Consider the following 19,919-nt stretch of genomic DNA (forward strand, 5'->3'; position numbering starts at 1 on the left):
CTCCCCCCGGGACCCTCCGCCCCGGCGGGCGGCGCCGAGAGGAGCGGGGCGGGAGGAGGAGGAGGAGGCTGGGAGCTGCCGCCGGACCGTGCCCAGCCCGACGGGACGGGGGGGCTTCTCCAGGGGAGGACGAGGGAATATTCCCCCCGCAACCCGAGTGCGAGCAGCGAGAAACTCGGGGGGCTGTGGGCTGGAAAGGCATCCCGGGGAAGCCGGGCCGGGAGGAGCGGGGCGCCCGGGGCGGGAGAAAAGGAGCCGGGGGGCAGCGCGGCTGAAGATGAGCCTCCCCGAAGGCGGAGAAGGCGCAGGTGCCCGGGGCAGGGCAGCGGCCGCCTGGCACTGGGAAGGGACCCTGGGCATCCGGACAGCCTCTCCCAGGACCTCCAAAACACGGCCGGGCCGCGGCTTTTTCCTCCCACGTGCCAAGCTCCAAGGGACCAAGATAAAAAGTTTGGTTTCTAGAAGAAAAACACAAGAGGATCTTGGCTGAGTACCCAGAAACTCAGAGTAGCTCTCGGGCTTCCCAGGAGGCAGCGAGACCCTGGCGAGGGAAACAGGGTCGAATAACTAACGAGTTACTACCGTATTTCCTCTCATCCCTTCTTCCCAGTTCCCGTCACTCTGTTGAGGGAAATCCACAGCCCGGTGCCCTTAAACAACACATGAGGAATCATCCCACAGAATAAACTCGGGGGGAAAAAAATCCACAAACAAAAAAACACCAAAACAAAACCAAAAACAACCGGAACAAACCCTGGATTCAAATCAGAGAAGCCAAGAGATCATTATCTACGGGATTGAAACATTCAGAGCAATAAAACTTACTAAGTTGCAATTACAAAAACTCTCTTGCACAGATCCTGATACTGGGAAATCGCTTCTCCTTACAAAGAAGACACAGGCTAATGCTAAGAAACATCTGTCTTCAGATCTCCTTACAAGATCCTGCCAAAATATTTTTCTTGTCTTCTGCATCCCAAGTATTTTTGTCACACACTTCTTTTCTAACACAGCCAAGACTTCTGCAACCCAGTTTGTGTTCTATTCTTTTTGCTACCCTCTTAATTAATCCTTTCTCACATTTCTGCCACTTCCAGTCATGTCTGTTACTTTTTACTACTCTATTAAGTATCTGATAGAAGTAGCTTGTACCTATTTACTAGTTAACATCTTGCAGCTTCATCCATTTTTCCTAATCTTTTCAAGCAGTAATAGAGGTTTCTGAAGCATTTTAAGATTTTACAGTTATGTTCAGCAGAGCATTTAACTTTGAGAAGAAACTTGCTTTTTTGTCATTAGTTTCAATTCTGAATGAGGTCAGGAAGATATTCCTTGTAATAAAAGCAGAAACAACAACTCCTTACACAGGTAAAGTGAAAAAATAAAGTGACAGGGCAGGAACTTCATATTAATTGGTGTTACTGTGCATGAGTTACTGTTTACTCTAAACTGGCACTAGCAGTGATGCGCAGATGGAAGGAGCCTGCTGTCCACAGTCCCTTGTTCACTGCCCGTGTCCCCTCTGCCCCAGGAAATGCCCCCTGGACATTCACACAAGCACACGGACTAAGTTCTCTGTGGTAGCTCACCTAGTCATTAAAAATCAGTCCAGACCAAGGATTTTAAATCTCTTATTTTGAGTAACCAGCTGTCCTGCCTAAGCCTCATTTCCTTCAGAAATAATTTCACAGACATCGGATCCCAAGCATTCTTGAATAATTTACGGCCTGGAGGGTAACAAATCTTTTTCATGAATATCTGTAACCTCCTACTAATAAATAATTAACTGTCTGCTCATTAACAGAACCAAGAATAAAAAAGCATTAAATTTCACAACATGGAGATTTTTTCTTAACTTTTCCATTGAGTCTCCTTATATATTCCAGGACTGCTAAGGTTTGATATGTCAAATGTTCCAATATTAAGAAATTCCAACTAGTAACATGACCAATAAAATTTATTAAGTATTATATTTACAACTATTTACATATCCCTTCCATAGATTAATATTAAAATAGACAATATACAATTTAAGAATTTTAATTCAAAGGCATTTTGTTGGAAAAAATAGGCTCTATTACGAGACCACCATATAAGAGCAAAAGGGTTTGTTTTTTTTGTTTTACACAAAAATATTTTCAGTATAGGAAGTCATAGGTATGGCATTACAACAGCAGACTAATATGAAGTATGATTTTGTAAATATTACAACAGTTTAGGAATCAGTTATTGAAGGGAAGGAGTTCAGAGTCCTGTGGAGCATGCAATACAGTTCAATCCTTTTACAGTTATGGTGATGAAACAAGCAGCTAAATCAAACGCATGCCATACAAAAAGGAACTGCCAACCAGGAACACACTACACTTAATAAAAACGACAACTTTGGTCCAATAAAACATTAGACAAAAACAGTTTTACACTTAAAATATCTATTTTATACAGGTTTGAACATTAATTACAAGACTATTTACATTTGCACAATATGTATAAAATAAATTATTTAAAAATGAAGACAATATTACATCTTTTTTCCAAAAAGAAATCTGTACAGTAATTTACAAAACATAATAAGATTGATTATTTTCCTCCAAGTCTTACACTTTCTTCCACAGGATTTCTCATCATTCTTCTGTGGGAGTTCAACTGTTACTAAAGTTTCATAATACAAAGCTTTATAGCAGATTTTAAGTATCATTTGCTTTTTGGTGGATGTTTTAGTTATTAACAGCTTCCAGCGCTGTAAACTCACCAGGTTTTGTCATCTTTTTCAGCAATAAGCTCTAAAGCTACAGGCAATTTTAAAATACAGATAACAGCAGTTACTGGGAATCTGAATTTAAAATTAGCATCCATCTTCTGCGTTTGAACAAGTGTCTGTGCCACACTTCTCTGTAGGAACACCTGAATTACTGAGAAAGGTAGTATTCCACAGAATTAAGTGCTCTGTCTCAAAAGAAAAATACCTTTGTGCATCACTGCACCTCAGTCTCTAGCTGTCCACGGGGAGGGGCGAGCCAGACGGTGCTGGTTGTCATATGGGTGTCAGTTCAAAGTCATCATTAACATCAACAAGAGGAACATAAAACTCCTGAATTTCATAAATGCTGATAGATTTGTATGTAGCAGGATCAAGCTCTTGCAGTTTAAGCTGCCACTCCAGTCTCTGCACCGCGTTCAGTGCTGCTGCTTCGTGCTGCTGCCTCATCAAAAGGCACGTCTGGTTTAAAATTGAGAAAGAAGTTATTGAAATATTTGAAAAAATATTATTGCAACAAATTTGAACACTTGTTAGGAAGTATCTGTAAGAGCCTCTCTGGTGACAGTAAATAATTCCCCCAGTATATATTTAGAAATTTGCAAAATATTCCATTACACTACACAGCAACAAAAGTTAGGTTTTTTCTATAGTAATAGACCTTCCTTTGTGTTGCCTCCACAAAAGCCCATGTTACTGTACACAAATCTACTATTTATTCATCTCATCTTCATAATGACATTAATTTTGTTTTGTTTTTTTTTTTTTTTTTAAGTGGGAAGACCAAGGAGTGTACCTTTAATTTGTCAAACTTATCATCAACGTCCTGCAGCCATGACATGAACTGTCTTGCATTAAATCGATCCCTCACCGATGTTTTGCTGTCATCAGTCTGAAAAAAAGATAAATTATTCAAACTTGATGATTCAATCTTAAACACACTTTAAAACACAAAACCTACTCTGTGGGACATGAACAATAAACAATGAACAAACACTGCTTCCCATGGAAAAACAGATTCAAAGGACAAAGTTATATAAAAGTATAAATATTGACCAACACTTCTACTGTGAGCCAGCTGCTCACTAAAACTGGATATTTTCAGATTCCCTCAAGCTATTTACTGTGCTCTGGTTTTGAATTTAGAGTGGGAGGCTCAAAGATTTATACCTTAAAGTATTAACTAATAAAAGGCAGATCCTTCCACAAAATTACTGTCTCTCTTTTTTCTCTTTAGAGTAACAAATCAAATCAATATCCCTCAGGGAAAAGCAAAAACATTAATAAAGGAAATCTTAGGCAGCCTGATTTAACTGACTATACAAGTATTAAATGCAATTAAAAAACATTTTTGCCATCACAATCCCCAGAAGATTAAAAAAAGTGAGCAGACCTGTCTTATGTCCTGCTTAATGAAATAGGTTTGTGTTTTTTTTTAATTTCAACTATTTCATATGGATTTGGAATGTCACATCTGCCCACTGTGAGAAACTAGATATACTCTATACATGGTCCTGAAGCCAGACTTTGCCAGTCATTTAAGTAATAACTACCAAATACAACAGGCTGCTGTTCCTCTTTCAGGGGAAAAAAAAAAGACACTGCAGGAATTTGTACACTGTAGCAGAAGGAACAAAAAGAAGCCCAACCGAATGTGCAAAGATTGACCTTTCTAGAGAACAAAATTAGTATTTACTAACGGGGAAAATGGCAGAATTACAAGATAATGTTTTCTCATGCATCTACATTCTTCCCATTAAACAAATTTAAATCAAACCATCAAGTTGGTAGTATAAAACATTGGCTTCAATTACATAAAAATTTATTTCATAATTTGCTGAACATTATATGCAATGTGATTTCCTAAGAAAAATTACCACAGCCTGAAACAAGGCTGTTGAAGTACTGAGGGGGAAGGAGAGGTATTTTATTACTCCTCCTGTTATTACAGAGATGGTCAAAAAAATGGCAATACTTGGGGGGCACACACACCCCAACTTCTCCCCCAACGAAGACTCCTTTCACTTCACAAAATTCAAAGACAGAATCAGCTTACTTAAAATGAATTGTAAAATGTAAACTACAAAAATGCAGTTATGTGCACAACTCATGTATTCCTCATCGCTAAAAAGCTCAAGGCCTATGAATTGGAGCCGAAATAAAGGAAAGGATATTTGGAATTTTGGAAGAGAAAATTTTTTGCCCTATCAGTGCAAAGTGCTAAGGAAATTATGTAAATGTAAATGATGCTTTAAAAATTTATCTGCATGAAGCTTAAAATGAGACAACGATACAGTCTCCATAAACTGCTATCTCCTGCTGAATCACCTCATTGGGCATAGCTCTAGTTCTGTAAAGACGGGGGAAAAATGCAGTAACTGACTGAGGAAACATTGAAAACTGTAATAATTCTACAAAGGGGTCCAGAACTAATGTAAAATCTCCCATATGTTGGAAATTATGTGTTTCATTTTAAAATGCCCAACATCCAATGCATCAACACTTTTATTACACCCAGAACATTTCCTCCTTGCATTATGTGCTTCTCACAGTCACTCTCACAGGTGTTGAATGCTGGTTCCGTGTTTCTTAGTTGGAAAAGCTGTCCACAAAATACCAACACCGTGAGATTATTTCCTCTTAGAGATACAGCTGCAGCCAACTTTTGAGTGACAGTCCATACAATACACATAGATTGTGAAGCTCACTGCTTATTTTACGTTTTAATCAGGACTAAATACCCACACTGAACATGTAAATAACATGGCACAAGTCAGTCATGTGGAGCCTGAAGTAATTTTGAAAAAGGTTATTTCATCTGGTAGCATTCAACATTTCACTGTTGATCATCTGTTTTTTATGGTAGTTCTAGTGACTGCCTTGTAAAGACAAGGAAAGTATAATGTGGATACATCCATAAAACATTTCCAAATTTCATAAAGGAGTTTCATCTCTTCACACACTACTGTATTCCAATTATCTGGATTACTGATAGATGTGATATTCTATGCTGATAATTTCTTTGCTCTTGTTTAAGCTATATTTGTAAGCTTCAGAAACATGTTCTGTTCATGACTGAAATCTGTTTTTATAACAAAATCAGCAAAGGAATTTGCTTATTTTATCCATCTCATAATTCCTGGAGGTAAAAGAAAACCAGACATGGTACAAAACATAAAAACCATGTACATACACCCATATCCTCCTATTACTGTACACCCAATTGAGGCCCAATATAAGTAACAACTTATAATTCCAGTCAAATCAATAACAATTTTGCTATGGGAATAGAATTCTCTCTGAATGCTTGAGCCAGGTGAGCCAGACCTTTTTTTCTGAAGCTGTGAAGGGCAAATCTTTACCTGAGCATCCAGAGGCACGTTGTACACCTCAGCATCCAGCAGCACAGTGCAGGCACTGAAGGGCAGAGTTTGATTAGCCAAGGTCCTGGCTGCTCGGTAGTGAACACGTAGAACCTCTTGCTCATTAGAGACAATAAGCTTTTCCTAATTAAGATATCAACATATAAATATACATTTGGTAAGTTAAGCATTCATAAAAATGTCCACTAATTTAAACATTTCTTTTTAGGGCTTACACTTTTGAACATTGTGAGAAATGGGCTGCTGAAGGTAGGAAGGGGTGTTCTGATCAAACCTGAAATTTTAATTTAATGATGCAGAGTGTCCCATGGATGTCAGAACTGAAAACACCTTCTCCTTAGCCTCAGCCTCCACTGATGGCTGAATATTTCCACTTACTGAGGCATGTTCTGGTTAATGAGGGTGGTGAAAGATGACAGGTAGGAGGAGTACAGGGTTGGGATACAGATTTATGAACGTTAACAGTATGAAGCCTTTTACTCCAGGCACAGTGGCCAAACAAACTGAAGCAGAAATATAATTTGCAAGATTTTTTTTTTTAAACATCATGCAGTAACTCCCTAAATTCACAGCTGCAGAAATATTCTTTCCTAAATGGAGACAAGAAAAATACAACTCACTTGACAAAGCTTGACTTACAGTTGCATAAAGTGGATTTCATTTGAAGAACAGCCCATTCGAGCAAAATAACTATGAATATACACAGTATTTTAAGACACACAAGAATGTTTGTGTTTACTGCTCTGCAATAAAATGGCTCTAATTTTTATCAAAAGAAGGTAGATTATAATATTATATTTCCCATTTTTCAGAAAACAGGAAAAGGAGCACCTTCCCTTTGGTTAAAATCATAGAGTCTGGGTTGGAAGGGACCTCAAAGATTATCTAGTTACAACCCTCCAGCTGTGGGCAAGAACACCTTCCACTAGGACCAGTTTGCTCATGGCTCCACGCTGGCCTTGAACACTGCCAGGGATGGGGCATCCACAGCTTCTCTGTCCCAGTGCTTAACCATCCTCACAATAAATAATGTCTTCTTAATATCTAATCTAAATCTCTCCTCTTTCGGTTTACAATGTACCCTCTCCTTGTCTTATCACTATTTGCCTGTGTTAAAAGTCACTTTCCCTCTTTTATATAAGCCCCTTTGAATACTGAAATGCCCCAATGAAGTCTCCCTGGAGCCTTCTCTTCTCCAGGCTGAACACTCCCAGCTTTCTCAGTCTGTTCTCCACAGGAGAAGTGCTCCAGCCCCCTTATCAGTTTCATGGCCCTCCTCTGGACTTACTCCAACAGGTCTATGACCTCCTTCTGCTGGGGACCCCAGGGCTGGATGCAGCACTCTATGGGGGGGGAGCATCTAACCAGAGCAGAGGGACAGAATCACCTCCCTCACCCTGCTGGCTACAATATTTTTAGTTGCAACTTATTTATTTTCAGTCAGAACTTGAACCATGTTTACAATCTTTGTGCTACTTATTTTATACTTTTCACTGAAATACTAAATTCAAGTAAAACCCCTCTCTCAGCTGGGTTTGTTGAGTCACATTGAAACTGTCAACTGAAAAAGCATCACACTGGGTTTGATGTGGCAGCTCCCTGTGTAACTATGTGGAAATCCTTATGATACATCCCTGTCAGAAATGAGTCCTGACTGTGCCCACAAGCAACCTGGCTCACGATACTGGCATCTAAAGCTAGGTTACCAAGGAAAAAGGGCAACCTAAAAATAAACCATACTCCTAAACAAGGAATACTTTCTCTATTCCTGTGCTCAAAATCAGTGATGCCTATAGATATAGTTCTAATATAATTTTACCCAGTTTCTGAGCATAATATTGCCAAATATATTTTAGTCTTGGAGCCACACATCTCTCAATACAGAATTTACTACATTTTCAATTCTATTAACTCTGTCATTTTGGTTCTGAAGTCTACAACCATCATTAGCTTTCAAAACTACAGTATGAAGCTTCCTTCCCACTGCCTTTAGGATAAATCTGGGACACAACTCAGAGCAATTAACAGGAAAAAGCTGCTACCTTACCAACTTGAGGGTTCTGATAACAGCTGTTTAAACCATCCCCCCGCCCCTGCCACTTAGAAGTTTCTCCAATTGATAAATTTGGATAGAAAGAAGTTTACTTTTAAACATTGTTAAATTGAGAAAAATGTAGTCTGTTCCTTGAAAAAGCAAATGATCCTAAAGCTTAAATCCAGGACATAAAAAAATGAATTAGTCTTACCCTTTCAATACTGTGCTGTAAACGTAGTTTCATCCTTACAACCTCCTGTTGTTTAAATAGTTCCTTAAGTGGGTCTGACAGTGATGGAGGTGGTGTAATCTGTGTAAAAAGTTTCATAAATAGTATAGTGAATATGTATTTAATGTGTTTAGCATTGCTTATGTGATCTATTAAAAAAAACAAACCTAAGAAACAATATGCAAGGCATTTTTAAAGAAAAATACAAGCTTTTTACTTCCCATTATGTGAATTCAGTGTGTTTGCAGTAAAAGGTTTTAAGGATTCCATACCATAAAATTAATAAACCCAAGTGAAAATGGCGTTTCAAGCTGTTTAGTGCTTTTAACCAGTCATTATGAGCATTCCATAGCTGTTCTTTTTAAAAGCCTATACTGTAGAATATAGTAAGAATACAATTTGCTTTCAGTTTTAAAGACTCTTTAAAGCACAGCTGTTCATTTTGAGAAGATAAAAACTGCCTAGCAAAATGCAAGAGCAAACTAAAAAAATGAAAAGTATTGCTAAAAAACCCAAAACCACTTGATATATTCACACAATGGCAACAGCATTTTATACTGCACAAAGATAACCAACCATACTCCTAATCTTGCAATCATGCTGAACACAGGCAAGCACAAAAAGTAGACTAGAGACCCAGACAGTAGCTTGAAAAAGCATTTCTTCCTGTCAGTTATTCAAATAAGTTTTTAAAAAAACTAATTCCTTAAAAAGAAAATAATTTTAAAAAAATCAAATAGACTCAAGTGACATATCAATGCTGCTACTGATTTGCTATACTATAAACATTTTGCATCTTCAGTCAATTATAGTAAACAACCAGAATTACTGTCTGGTCTGAGCTGTATCAAAAACATTGACAAGGCACCTGGAGCCCACCTGGCAACTGCAGAAATCAAATGCTTTTTGAGAAGTAACTAATAAACAACTTGCGAGTTTTAAGGCTCCACCCAAATTTTACTTTTCTTTATGTCAGTTCTATCTGACAGTTCAGCATGGGCTTTAACAACTGACAGATCCAAGAGCCCTGATGCTGCTTTGGAAAAACCCATTCAAACTACATGAAACATCACCTACTGCCACTGATACTCAACAACCACAGCTCAAATACATACCTGCAGTTATGATACCTTGTACCTAACACAAAGATAATTCATTTCAATAAAATGATTGAAGAACTGTCAAGAAGTAATAAATCCATTATGGAAATACACACACACTGTAGATTAAACTAGATTATTAGTATCAATCTTGCACCTATACATTCCAGTAAGAAAGTGATTTATCCACCAAGAATTCTTGAATTATTATTGCATTGGAAAATTATTTCAGGACAATTTTTTCCCAATTGGAAGTTAATCAATGTCTCTAGAATCACAGAACATAATATGAATCACTGATTGCAGTTCACTCCTTAAATTATTATACGGTATAAAACAACATTAAACTCTTTCATATTTTGAATTACAGAACAGGATACACTTAATTTTTCTTAGTGAAAACAGTTTGGCTCTCAAACCAGTAATGTTTATGGCATATGCCATTTTGTGTAAAACATCAATATTAAAAACAAATATAACCCCTATAGTCTAGATTTCCCTAAAAATCATGTATTCATGGTACAGTACAACAGTGCTGTCACAGTATTTCAATAGAATAAGATAAAATGCTTGCAAGTAATATCAAGCTTTAACTTTAATAAGTCCAAAACATCTCCCACAATCTCCATTCTTCTGCTTACAGAAAAGCACACAGATAAGAAGCATCTAAGATAGACAATCTGCTTATAAATAAGCTTCGGCTTTATGCACCTAAATTTTCCAGAAATAAAAATTTCAGAGCTGGCAAGCATCCATATCACTTGAACAATTTCACAGAATGGTCTGGGTAGGAAGGGACCATAGGCGTCATCCAGTTCCAAGTCCCTGCCACGTGCAGGGATGCCACCCACAGGACCAGGTTACTCAAGGCCCTATCCAATCTGGCACTGAACATTTCCAGGGATGGGCAGCCACAGCTTCTCTTGGCAACCTGCTCCAGTGTCTCACCAGTCTAGCAGTGAAGAATTTTTTCCTAATACCTAATCTAAACCTGCCCTCTCTCAGTTTTAAGCCATTCATCCTTGTCCTGTCACTACATTTCAAATATTATAAAATGTTATTCCCTTAAATTTACTGATGGTTTAATTGTGCAACAGAAATAAGAATCAACACTACAGAAATAACCTGACAAGGAGCTGATCATCTAGACAGCAGAGTTGTGTGGACTTTTATTTAAATGTCTACAACTCTGCTCCAGCAGACTATGTTGAGCCCTGAACACAGGTTAGGTTCCAACTTGTGTGACACTGACAGGTCTCCATGACCCCAGCGATCCCTTATTGCCACTGGATACATCCACAAATTCTTCACTCCCGCCCAGCACCACCTGCCAAAATGCACAGCTAAATGCTAGGTTTGGTTACAGTCATTTATGGAATGATCTGGTTTTTCCTCTCTTCTTGGAAACTTGGGCAGAGCGAGCCTCAGATTCCTAAGAGTCTGAACACAGGATCTGGGCAGTTGCACACCACCTGCTGGAAATCACAGCTTGTGAACCAGCACTGGATTCAGACAAAGGAAATTGGTTTCTTTGAGACCAGAAAGTCTAACTTAAAGATTTTGAGAGAGGAGCAGCCAGAGAAGCCTTTCAGAGTCTCTAGTCAAAGAAACTGTTACTAAAGAGAACACAAAAAACTGTGTAGGGAAAATACAAACACATTGGTAAGACTTGCAAAAACAGAGCACGAAACTGAACACCATAAAAAAAAGTGCCCTCTGTTTTTTGCATAATCAAAATATCAAACTATTTTCTTAAGGTCCCACACTCCAAACAGAAGAGAGGGAAACAAAGGGGCCCTGCCTGCTTCAGAGAATTCTGTGTTCCCAGTCTGAGAAACGACCCAGAAAAGCCAGACATAACTTGGCCTTGTGCCTCTGCTCCACCTCACATGGAGCCAGCCATTAGAGCAGGTTTGATTGGGCAGAGTTCATGTTCAAGACGTGCCCTCCCCACATCAAAATCCATCAGCAACTTTCCTGCAGGCCTTGCATGCTTCAAAACAACTACAAGAGCATCAACTCTTCACTCTACAAGCCTTCAAAACACATTTGTGTCTGCTATAACCCTCCACTCTTCTATGTCTTCCAAACAACTGACCTGCTCTAATGCTCTATTTCATGCATTTTAAAAACAAGTTTCTGGTAATACCCTTAAAATTAGATTTTACCACTTGAGTTTCTACAGCAATTCCAGGGAGATCATAGAGAATCCCCTTTACTAGAAACACATCTACTAGATAGCCACTGGAGGCTGGCAGTGAATCATTCTGGTACCTCCTCTCAGGAGACAATACAGATACAGACGACTGAACCCTGTAGAACGTGGAACAATCTGAAAGGCAACAGAGCCAAGTACAACTGAAATTTACTGTTAGAAGATTCAGATTTGTTTCCTTCTATTTTGAACTGACCTGATGTCTCCAACCTTATGTTTTGTATTTGTACTGGTGAGAGGGAAGCCATAATTCATATGTGAATACTGTCACAGCCTTAGGTGATCCAGGTTGTAAATTACAATGTATAAACAAGGCTGTGGAAACAAGGTTTTAGCACACTATCTCCTGGTTCCCACCTACAGCATGTTTGAAGTTCATCAGATAAACTACAGTGCATCATTAAAATTCCAATGCAGAGAACAGTATGTTACACCAACCATTACAAGTCTCAGAGCTAAATATATGGTCTTCACACAGACCTACACAAAGGTATCTGTAACACAGGAATAATTAAAGAAAGAGTATCTACTTTCTCTGTATGTAAATTGATGAGGCAAAAATTTGTTAAACAGAGAATCATTAGAGAATTGAAAAAAAAAAAAACACCTTTAAAACAAACTTGGCAAAAAGGTAATTTTACAGTTGCTAATTAAATTCTGGATTACGGGCGTAACAACACACCATTAATATTTCACCATTCCAGAGAGACTAAGCGTAGCCTTTATTTTCACTTTGTTGGACAGTGTGTATAACAAACAAACACTCATTTCTGAGAAATAAGTGATCCTTGGTTTACAAATACTTTTTTTAATAGTATTTATAACAGGAATTATTATGATTGTGACTTTCAATGGTAACAAAATAAAATTATTTAACTGTGTACACACGAAAATTCTGCCAATAAGTTAAATCGGAACTATTGCTAGTTTTTTTAACAATGTTTTTTTTCTGAAAGGAAACATGAAAAGTTTTATTAAAATTGTACATTTACACAAGTGACAGTAATTACATAAAGCACATAGTCGCATTGGAGATTTTTCAGACAAACAAAACTGATTTGTTTAGAGTACCTTCTTATTTAGAACAAAACTCATGCTTTCTCTTACACTTTAATTCTAATGAAAATAACTACCAATTTCCTAATAATTTATTTTGGCTTCTCAAAATTTATTCTTCCTTTTTGCTTCTAGGAGCTTGAAATAAAAAGTTCCACCTGTTCTCTCTACATCTGTAGAGTATTACCAGGACCATCCAAGTATACACAAAACAATTAACTGTTTAAAACATCATCACCATCAGAACATGTATGCATAAGGAAGAAAACCAAAAATCTAAATGAGACAATCAATAACTGTAACCTTTCAATTACATATTCTTATGTTCTTATCAACTTTTTTTTTCAAGAGGCTTTTCTTTCCACTAATTAATTAAAAGCTATTCAGAATAGGAAGCACACTTCCATCTCTGGTATTTTCTGAACCTCTTACCTGAGATTTTGCTCTCCAATACCTAAATTTATTTTCATTAACTGAAGAGTCCCTATTATACACAACAATAGAGTCAGGAAGGAATTATAAGGCAGTGCTTTAATATCAAGTCAAAAACTCTGCTGTCCCTACAGTGTCTACACAAATTGCCATTTCTGATAAGGAATTTAATTCTACTGCTCAGGTAGGAGATGGGCCAGGGAAAAATATATGCCACACTTCTCTACTTTCCACTTATGCCAAATTAAGCACTAAAGTGTGATGCCAAAGCAGTAGCTTGGAAACAGTATGTACTTGACTAGCAACAACTTAAAAAAAATGAAATCTACATCTCCAGAGATGAAGATGTTACAGATGCTGCAACAGCTACTGAGAAAGATTTGTAGACCTGGGAAGGCTGACAGCCTGGTACACTGTGGCAAAGCTTCCCACACACCTTGGTTCACTTACAGACCTTACAAAAGGGTCATCTTACCCACCCTTTTCCTCAGACTATAATTGGCATACTAATTCCAAAAAAAAATGAGAACAAACAGCTTGTGCAGGGAATTAAGACTAGCTACATAATGAAGAAAATATTTTTAAATTTATACATTAAACTCCTATTCATCACTTCATCAAAAAATCCTCAACTCCATTGCAAAAAGCTAAAGCTCTTTTACTTTAAGTAAAAGTGAGGGTGAGTTATCTTAGACAAGCTGACATAATAACTTGTCCATTCAGAAATGGAGAGCTTAGACTTAAACAAGTATCTCTGAACTATAGAAGTTCTTCAGTAAAAAGGAAAAAAAAAACCACTGACATAATTTTATAAAATTATGAACACTTTAGATTGATGGATTATAAAAGCCAGGACACAGCAGATTACATCTGCTGCTTTTGAGACAACTGGCAGACACTCTCCTACTTAAAACATTTGGTGATGGACTCAGTATTTTGAAGCACTACACATCCACCCCCCTCAAAATGAAACAGTTTTGACTAATTAGGTTAACAAATTATTGACAGCAGAAATTCAGAGAAGCTCTCAGTAACTGACTCCACTTCTGAGAGAGTAGGCTTTACCTACTTTGAAATATAGTATTTGTCTGCATGCCCTTGACAGGTGTCACACATAGTTTGTCTTATAGTGACTGTGAAATCATTGTTTATATTTCCAGTGAATGGGCTTTTAAATATGATGTTATTAATCAATATTAATTTGACATATGTCAACTTACTGCTTGCAGCAGAATATACAGAAGCAAGTTAGGAAGAATATGGAAGTTACAAAAGTAAAACCAAAACATGCCTTTCATTGCACTGCACATTGAAAGACCACGTTACTTACAGTTGGGATGCATATCTTGCTCAGGGGATTGCCATCCAACAGGTAGGAGCCATTGAAGGTCACATATTCATCATAATATTGAGGAGCCTGAGGAATAACGCTGCACAGCAATTTACGCTTCTCTTCTATTTTCTTCCTTATGTGCAAGTATTCAAAATAGGGGTTTGCTCTTTCAGAACTGTATGGTTGAATCTCTTCAAGTTTCAAAGAATCAACAATAGCTGCCAGTGACTGCTGGGTCTTTTCCTTGGCCTGCAGCAAAGAAGGGTTTGCTTGCACAGGTTGAGGCACGCGTGACACCTTCCTTTTACGTGGATGATGTATCTGAGCATCATCATCTTCGGTTAATCTAATCCTTGCTTTCATAGATGCTGATGATTCAGACTCTTTTTCTGATGTTTGTGTACAGCCAAGAGGATTCTGCTTGCCTTGGTTAGCAAGCAAATTTGCCCTGTTCCTCGTGATCCTCTGAGGTACTTCTTGCTGTTCCATCTTCTGATCCTCTGCAACTTCTTCTTCTACTTTAACTATGTGGCTGTATTTATGCACCTCTTCCTGTGTAATCTGTTGTGAACTATTTTCCAAATTGGATAGAGAGGAGTACTGTGGTGGATCATCTGCCAACACATTTTCTCTGTCTGCAGTGCAGGGGCTTTTATTAACCAATTCATCTGTAATTCCCTTTGATGTTCCTGAACTTAGTCCACAGAGCTCAGCATTGGCTTTACTATCAACAACATGCACAGAGACCAACTTTTCTTGTTGGTCTTTTTCATTTCTAATATCTGAACTATCTGCTGTGTTACCATCCACTTCTCTCAGGGCATTCTCACACACAACTTTATTCAGTGAGTACGAATTCACATTTAACTGTGAACAGCTATCACTTTCATGAGTATCTTTCTCTAACGCTACCACTGGTAAATCATTCACCCTTTCATAGCTCTGTGAAACATCTTTTGCAGAGGTCTCAGAATATACAGCCATGGGTGCATCAGTCTTAATGTTTGAAGGGAAGAAAGCACTTTCCAACTCTCTGGAACTAGCAGCATCTGTATCCAAAGCAGAAGTCATAGTCTGAACTAGATTTTGCTGCTGTACAAATGATGACTCTTGACTGATAATGCCTGGTAAAGAAATGTGTTTTGACACAACTGGAAGTGGCTGGATAGGTAAAGAACAAGGCGACTGTGAAGGCAAAAATGATGCAGATTCTTGAGAACAGGAACTTCCCTTAATTTCAGGGTGCTGAGGCAAAAACTCAGATACTTGTTGGTCTTTTAATGTCCTGCTCTCAGAATTATGCACTGCTATAATGCTTTTAGCATCTTGCTCTGATACACCACAACCTGAGCTGTTAAAGTCACTGTTTAATGAATTAAGTCTGTCAAAAGGCACATCCCATGGTTTGGTTTGCTGAGTCACACCACTTTGACTACATGGCTCTAAATGCATGTTAGAGTCTTCTGAAGGGCTTATCTGAGCAGTATCTTTAATGGTACTTGTCCCCGTTGTTGTCTGCTTGTTGGTAACAGCTCGATTTGGAGATGATGTGAAGTTTGACTGCAGAACAGTGACACTGCTTTGAAAATCTCTTTCAAGCGTGCTGCACGGCAGTTCTGGTTTAGGAGAAGTGCTACTGTAAGTCTGAGCTGATGGCAGAGAGTTCTGGCTGTTTTCTTCTGATGTTCGAGGCTGTTTGCCGTGTTCAGAAACTGCAGCAGGCATGCTGCATCTTCGAGCCTCTATAACAGGCCTACACTCATTTAAAACCAACTTAACATCTTCAGCAGATGCTGATCTAACATACATTTGAGGGATCCTGTTTGTGAAAGATGGCTTAATGCGATCTGGCAACTCAGCAAGACCATCAGACTCTTTTTCCACATAGGCTGGTGATTTGGCACTTGCCAAAAATGGTGACTGTGAAAAAGACATTTGGGAATCAGAACCTTCTGGCATAAAGTCTGAATCATATTCCATTAGAGGCCTTGGAGTAGTTACTGTGGTATGGCAAGAATCCTCAGAGCTCGCAACAGAAACCATGGACACTGACCTGGAGCTCAGCCCCATCTTTTCACTTTCTGATTTGGGTGATCTATTTGAATTATCTAAAGCCAAAGAAGGCTTTGCAACACTGACACTTCTCATATCTACTGACTGTGATCTATTACTTGTAGCATCTTTCTGCTGTTTTTCCTTCATACAAACATCTGGCAACTCTGAACTTTTTGAACGAATCAGTTCTTTGCCTTTTACTTCAGCTAATGAGTGTTTGAGTTTTTCCTTCATTTTGTTATGTTCTGAACAAGTGCGGTTTCTCAAACGTTCCTTCTCTTTCTGTTTTATTTTTTCTTTATGTTTTCTATGCCACTGCTCTATTTCCAGATCTTTAAGGCTAAGCATTCTTTCAAAACTAGTTTGCATTAAATCATCGTTGACTAATCTTTTTTCTTTAGGCCGAGCATCTTTCGGTGCAGGAGCTGGCTTAGGCTTAAGTTTCTCATGTTCAAGTTTTAGTTTAAGTAAACTACTCTGATGCAGTTTATGCTTGTCTCTCTCTTTGTATCTGTCTATATCTTTATCTTTTTTATCTTTCTCTCTACCATCTGGAGTTTTCAACAAATCATCTTTTGGTTTTTCTTTCAAAGATGACAGTTTGTCATGAACTGTTTTATTACTCTCAGTAACAGTGCATCTCCTTTCCTCTTGCATGTGTTTTGAGCTTGCTGATGATGAGGACTCCCTGTCTTTGGATTTGTCTTTTTTTTCAAATTCCTTTTCTTTAGTTCTGTTTTTTTCTGATTTAGTATATTCAGATTCTTTTTCAGACTGTTTGCCTTTTCTTTCAGTACAGTGTTTTTCTTTGCTTTCAGCCCAATGTCTCTCTTTATCAGCCTTTTCTTTATCGTGCTTCTTATCAGTTTTTTCTTTATTTCTTTCCTTGTCATCAACTTTTTTAAGAGCACCTATGCTTTTTACTTTATCATTTTCCTTATGACACCTTTCTGCTTGCTGAAAACTGGACTTCTCCTTTACTCTCTCTGTATTTTCATTTACTTCTGCTTTTTCTTTCTCCATTTTATATTCATGCTTTAACTTTTTCTCCTTTTCTCCATGTTTTCTTTCTATCTTTTCAACATCTTTTTCTTTGATTGAGAATCGCCTTTCTGTCTTTTCTTTATTTTCCTTTAAATTCTTTTCCTGCTTTTCAGTGTCTGTTTCTCTTTCTATTACATGCACAGTGGCTGCCTCATCTTTAACACCAAAACAGAACAATTCAATTTCTTTATCTGCAAGTGTAACTTCTTTTTCTTCTTTTGTATCTTTTATTTTTTCATCCTTGAGAAACTTTTCATTGTCCTTTTTGTTCTTCTCTTTTTCTCTCTCATCTTTAATACTTCTCTCTTTCTGGAATTGTCTCTCCCTAACTAACTTATCTTCTTTTGCCACAGTTTTTTCTAGCTTAGATTTTTTGTCTGAAGAAAGAGATTCATGTTCTGTATTCATCAACGTATCATCATTTTCATCACTTTTGAAAAAGTTCTCTTTCCAAAATTCTCTGTCAAACTCAATATTTCTTTGAACCTCTTTAGCATTATCTTTATGTTTGTGTTTCTCCCTCTCCCCATCCTGTTCCTTTTTGTGCTTTTCCTTTTCCCTTTCTTTGTGCTTTAATTTATGCTTTTTAAGTGTTTTGCCTTCTTTGTCTATTTTTCTCAAAGTATATTCTGAATTCTCAAATGTTGAGCTATTATCTTCCTCTTTAATTTTGGGACTAGATTTTTCACCAAATTCCAAGTGAAAATCCTTTTGATGATGCTTGCTTTTTTCTTTGTGCTTGCAAGATTTGCCACTAGAACTTTCTACTAGATAATCAGAATCAGTGTTGTGATCATACCGAACTAATTCGGACTGCAGTGTTATTTCAGAACCTCCCGGTGATAAGCAAGTTTTGGTGTTTTCTTGCTTTAATGGTGTTGACTGCTTTTCACTTAACCCACAGGGATGCTTTGGAGATTTTCCAGCAGTGATATGAAACAGCTGTAAAGAAGAATCTTCTTTTGAGGTGAAAGACTTCTTAAAGGTTTCTTCCTCTCTAACTTTATCTAGAGAATCTAACCCAGGAGTAGCTATATTTGTTACTCTAGCATTTTCTTTTTCTTGCTTGACTTCTTGATTCTCTTTATTTTTGCTCTGATTTTTTACTTTCCTTTTAACTTTGCCCTTTTGCTTATGTTCGTTTGTAACCATATATTCTTTCTTCACTCTGACATCAGAATTTGATGTCTCTGAAACAGAGCAAGGAGAGACCATTTTCTTGTCCTGAAGTATTTCTTCATCTGAACTTTCAGAACTTGAATACAGAACTCTAGAGGGTTTCTGCTTTTTATTTTTGAATGATTTTGAAAGGACAACTTTTTCTTGTTTCACAAATAAGCTGGTCTTTTCAACTTCAGTCTCATCTTCTTTCCTTGTATCTTTTCTAAGAATATGTTTGTCATCAATCATTTTTTTCATCTCATCTTCGTCATCATCTTTGAACTCATACTCATCTAGAGCAGATGGAAGTGGTGCCTTATTAGGGACAGTCTGTTTGCTGTTGTTGGCTACAGAGTCTTTTTCTACTTCTGAATCAACATTCCCATCTACACTGGAAGGATTTACAGATGGAGCTTCTTCAGAATCTAGAGTAAGGAAACCGAAAATAAGTTGAATACTGATGGGACACTTGTCACACTTCAGGATAAAAGAGTTCAGTTCAGCAGTCACCTCTTTACAAATGAAAAAAGAACAAAACCTACTTTAAACACACAACAAAACTTCTCACTAGAATTAGGCTTTTTAAGAGAAAACAGAAGGTCATGAAACCAAAGTTCTCCCCTCCCTTTACAGCTCTCTCTCTCTTTAGGCATGTAAAAATACCAATTAACATTTATATCTAATAAAAGTAATGCACTTTAAATTTTGAAAATCTCACCTATTGTGCTTAATTCCTGTATAACTTGACTCTTTCTGAAGGACAATACCCTGCACAGACAGACTGTTGAGGAATCAATTGCTAAATAGTAACAAGTTCCTATTACACATATGCAAAAATATTTGTTTTAAGAGTAATGCTTTCACTAAGCTGAAACTGATTCTGAAACTCCCCCTCAGAAGAGAAGGGCCATGCACAGTATTTCAGGTTATTCTAATGCAAAAAAAGTTAACGCTACATCAGAACGTAAGGCAGTATGACTTTTTTTCTTGAAGTACAGTGAAACTTTGAATAGAAAACAGTCCTAGGGGGTTGGGTTTTATTTATTTGTTTGGGAAAGAGAAACCAACTTTTACAATCATGTGGCATGATGCTCTTCTTCATGTGCTTTTCACAGATCACA

General features: G+C 37.6%; 1 protein-coding gene across 2 annotated transcripts in view; it reads right to left on the minus strand.

Moving 5' to 3' along the window:
* Positions 1–1,939: 1,939 nt before the first annotated feature.
* ANKRD12 (ankyrin repeat domain 12) overlaps positions 1,940–19,919 on the minus strand; it is a 59,204-nt gene continuing 41,224 nt past the window's right edge. For both annotated transcript variants that reach the window (XM_083863668.1, XM_083863669.1), the window contains 5 exons: positions 14,536–19,223; positions 8,385–8,483; positions 6,118–6,261; positions 3,552–3,647; positions 1,940–3,217 (listed from right to left, as the gene is read on the minus strand). In XM_083863668.1, the coding sequence (XP_083719794.1) occupies positions 3,032–3,217; positions 3,552–3,647; positions 6,118–6,261; positions 8,385–8,483; positions 14,536–19,223 (5,213 nt within the window). In that variant the 3' untranslated portion in view covers positions 1,940–3,031. The remainder of the gene's footprint in view (positions 3,218–3,551; positions 3,648–6,117; positions 6,262–8,384; positions 8,484–14,535; positions 19,224–19,919) is intronic.

The sequence above is a fragment of the Zosterops lateralis genome (genome assembly GCF_965231275.1).
Source record: "Zosterops lateralis genome assembly, chromosome: 1".
NCBI lineage: Eukaryota > Metazoa > Chordata > Aves > Passeriformes > Zosteropidae > Zosterops > Zosterops lateralis.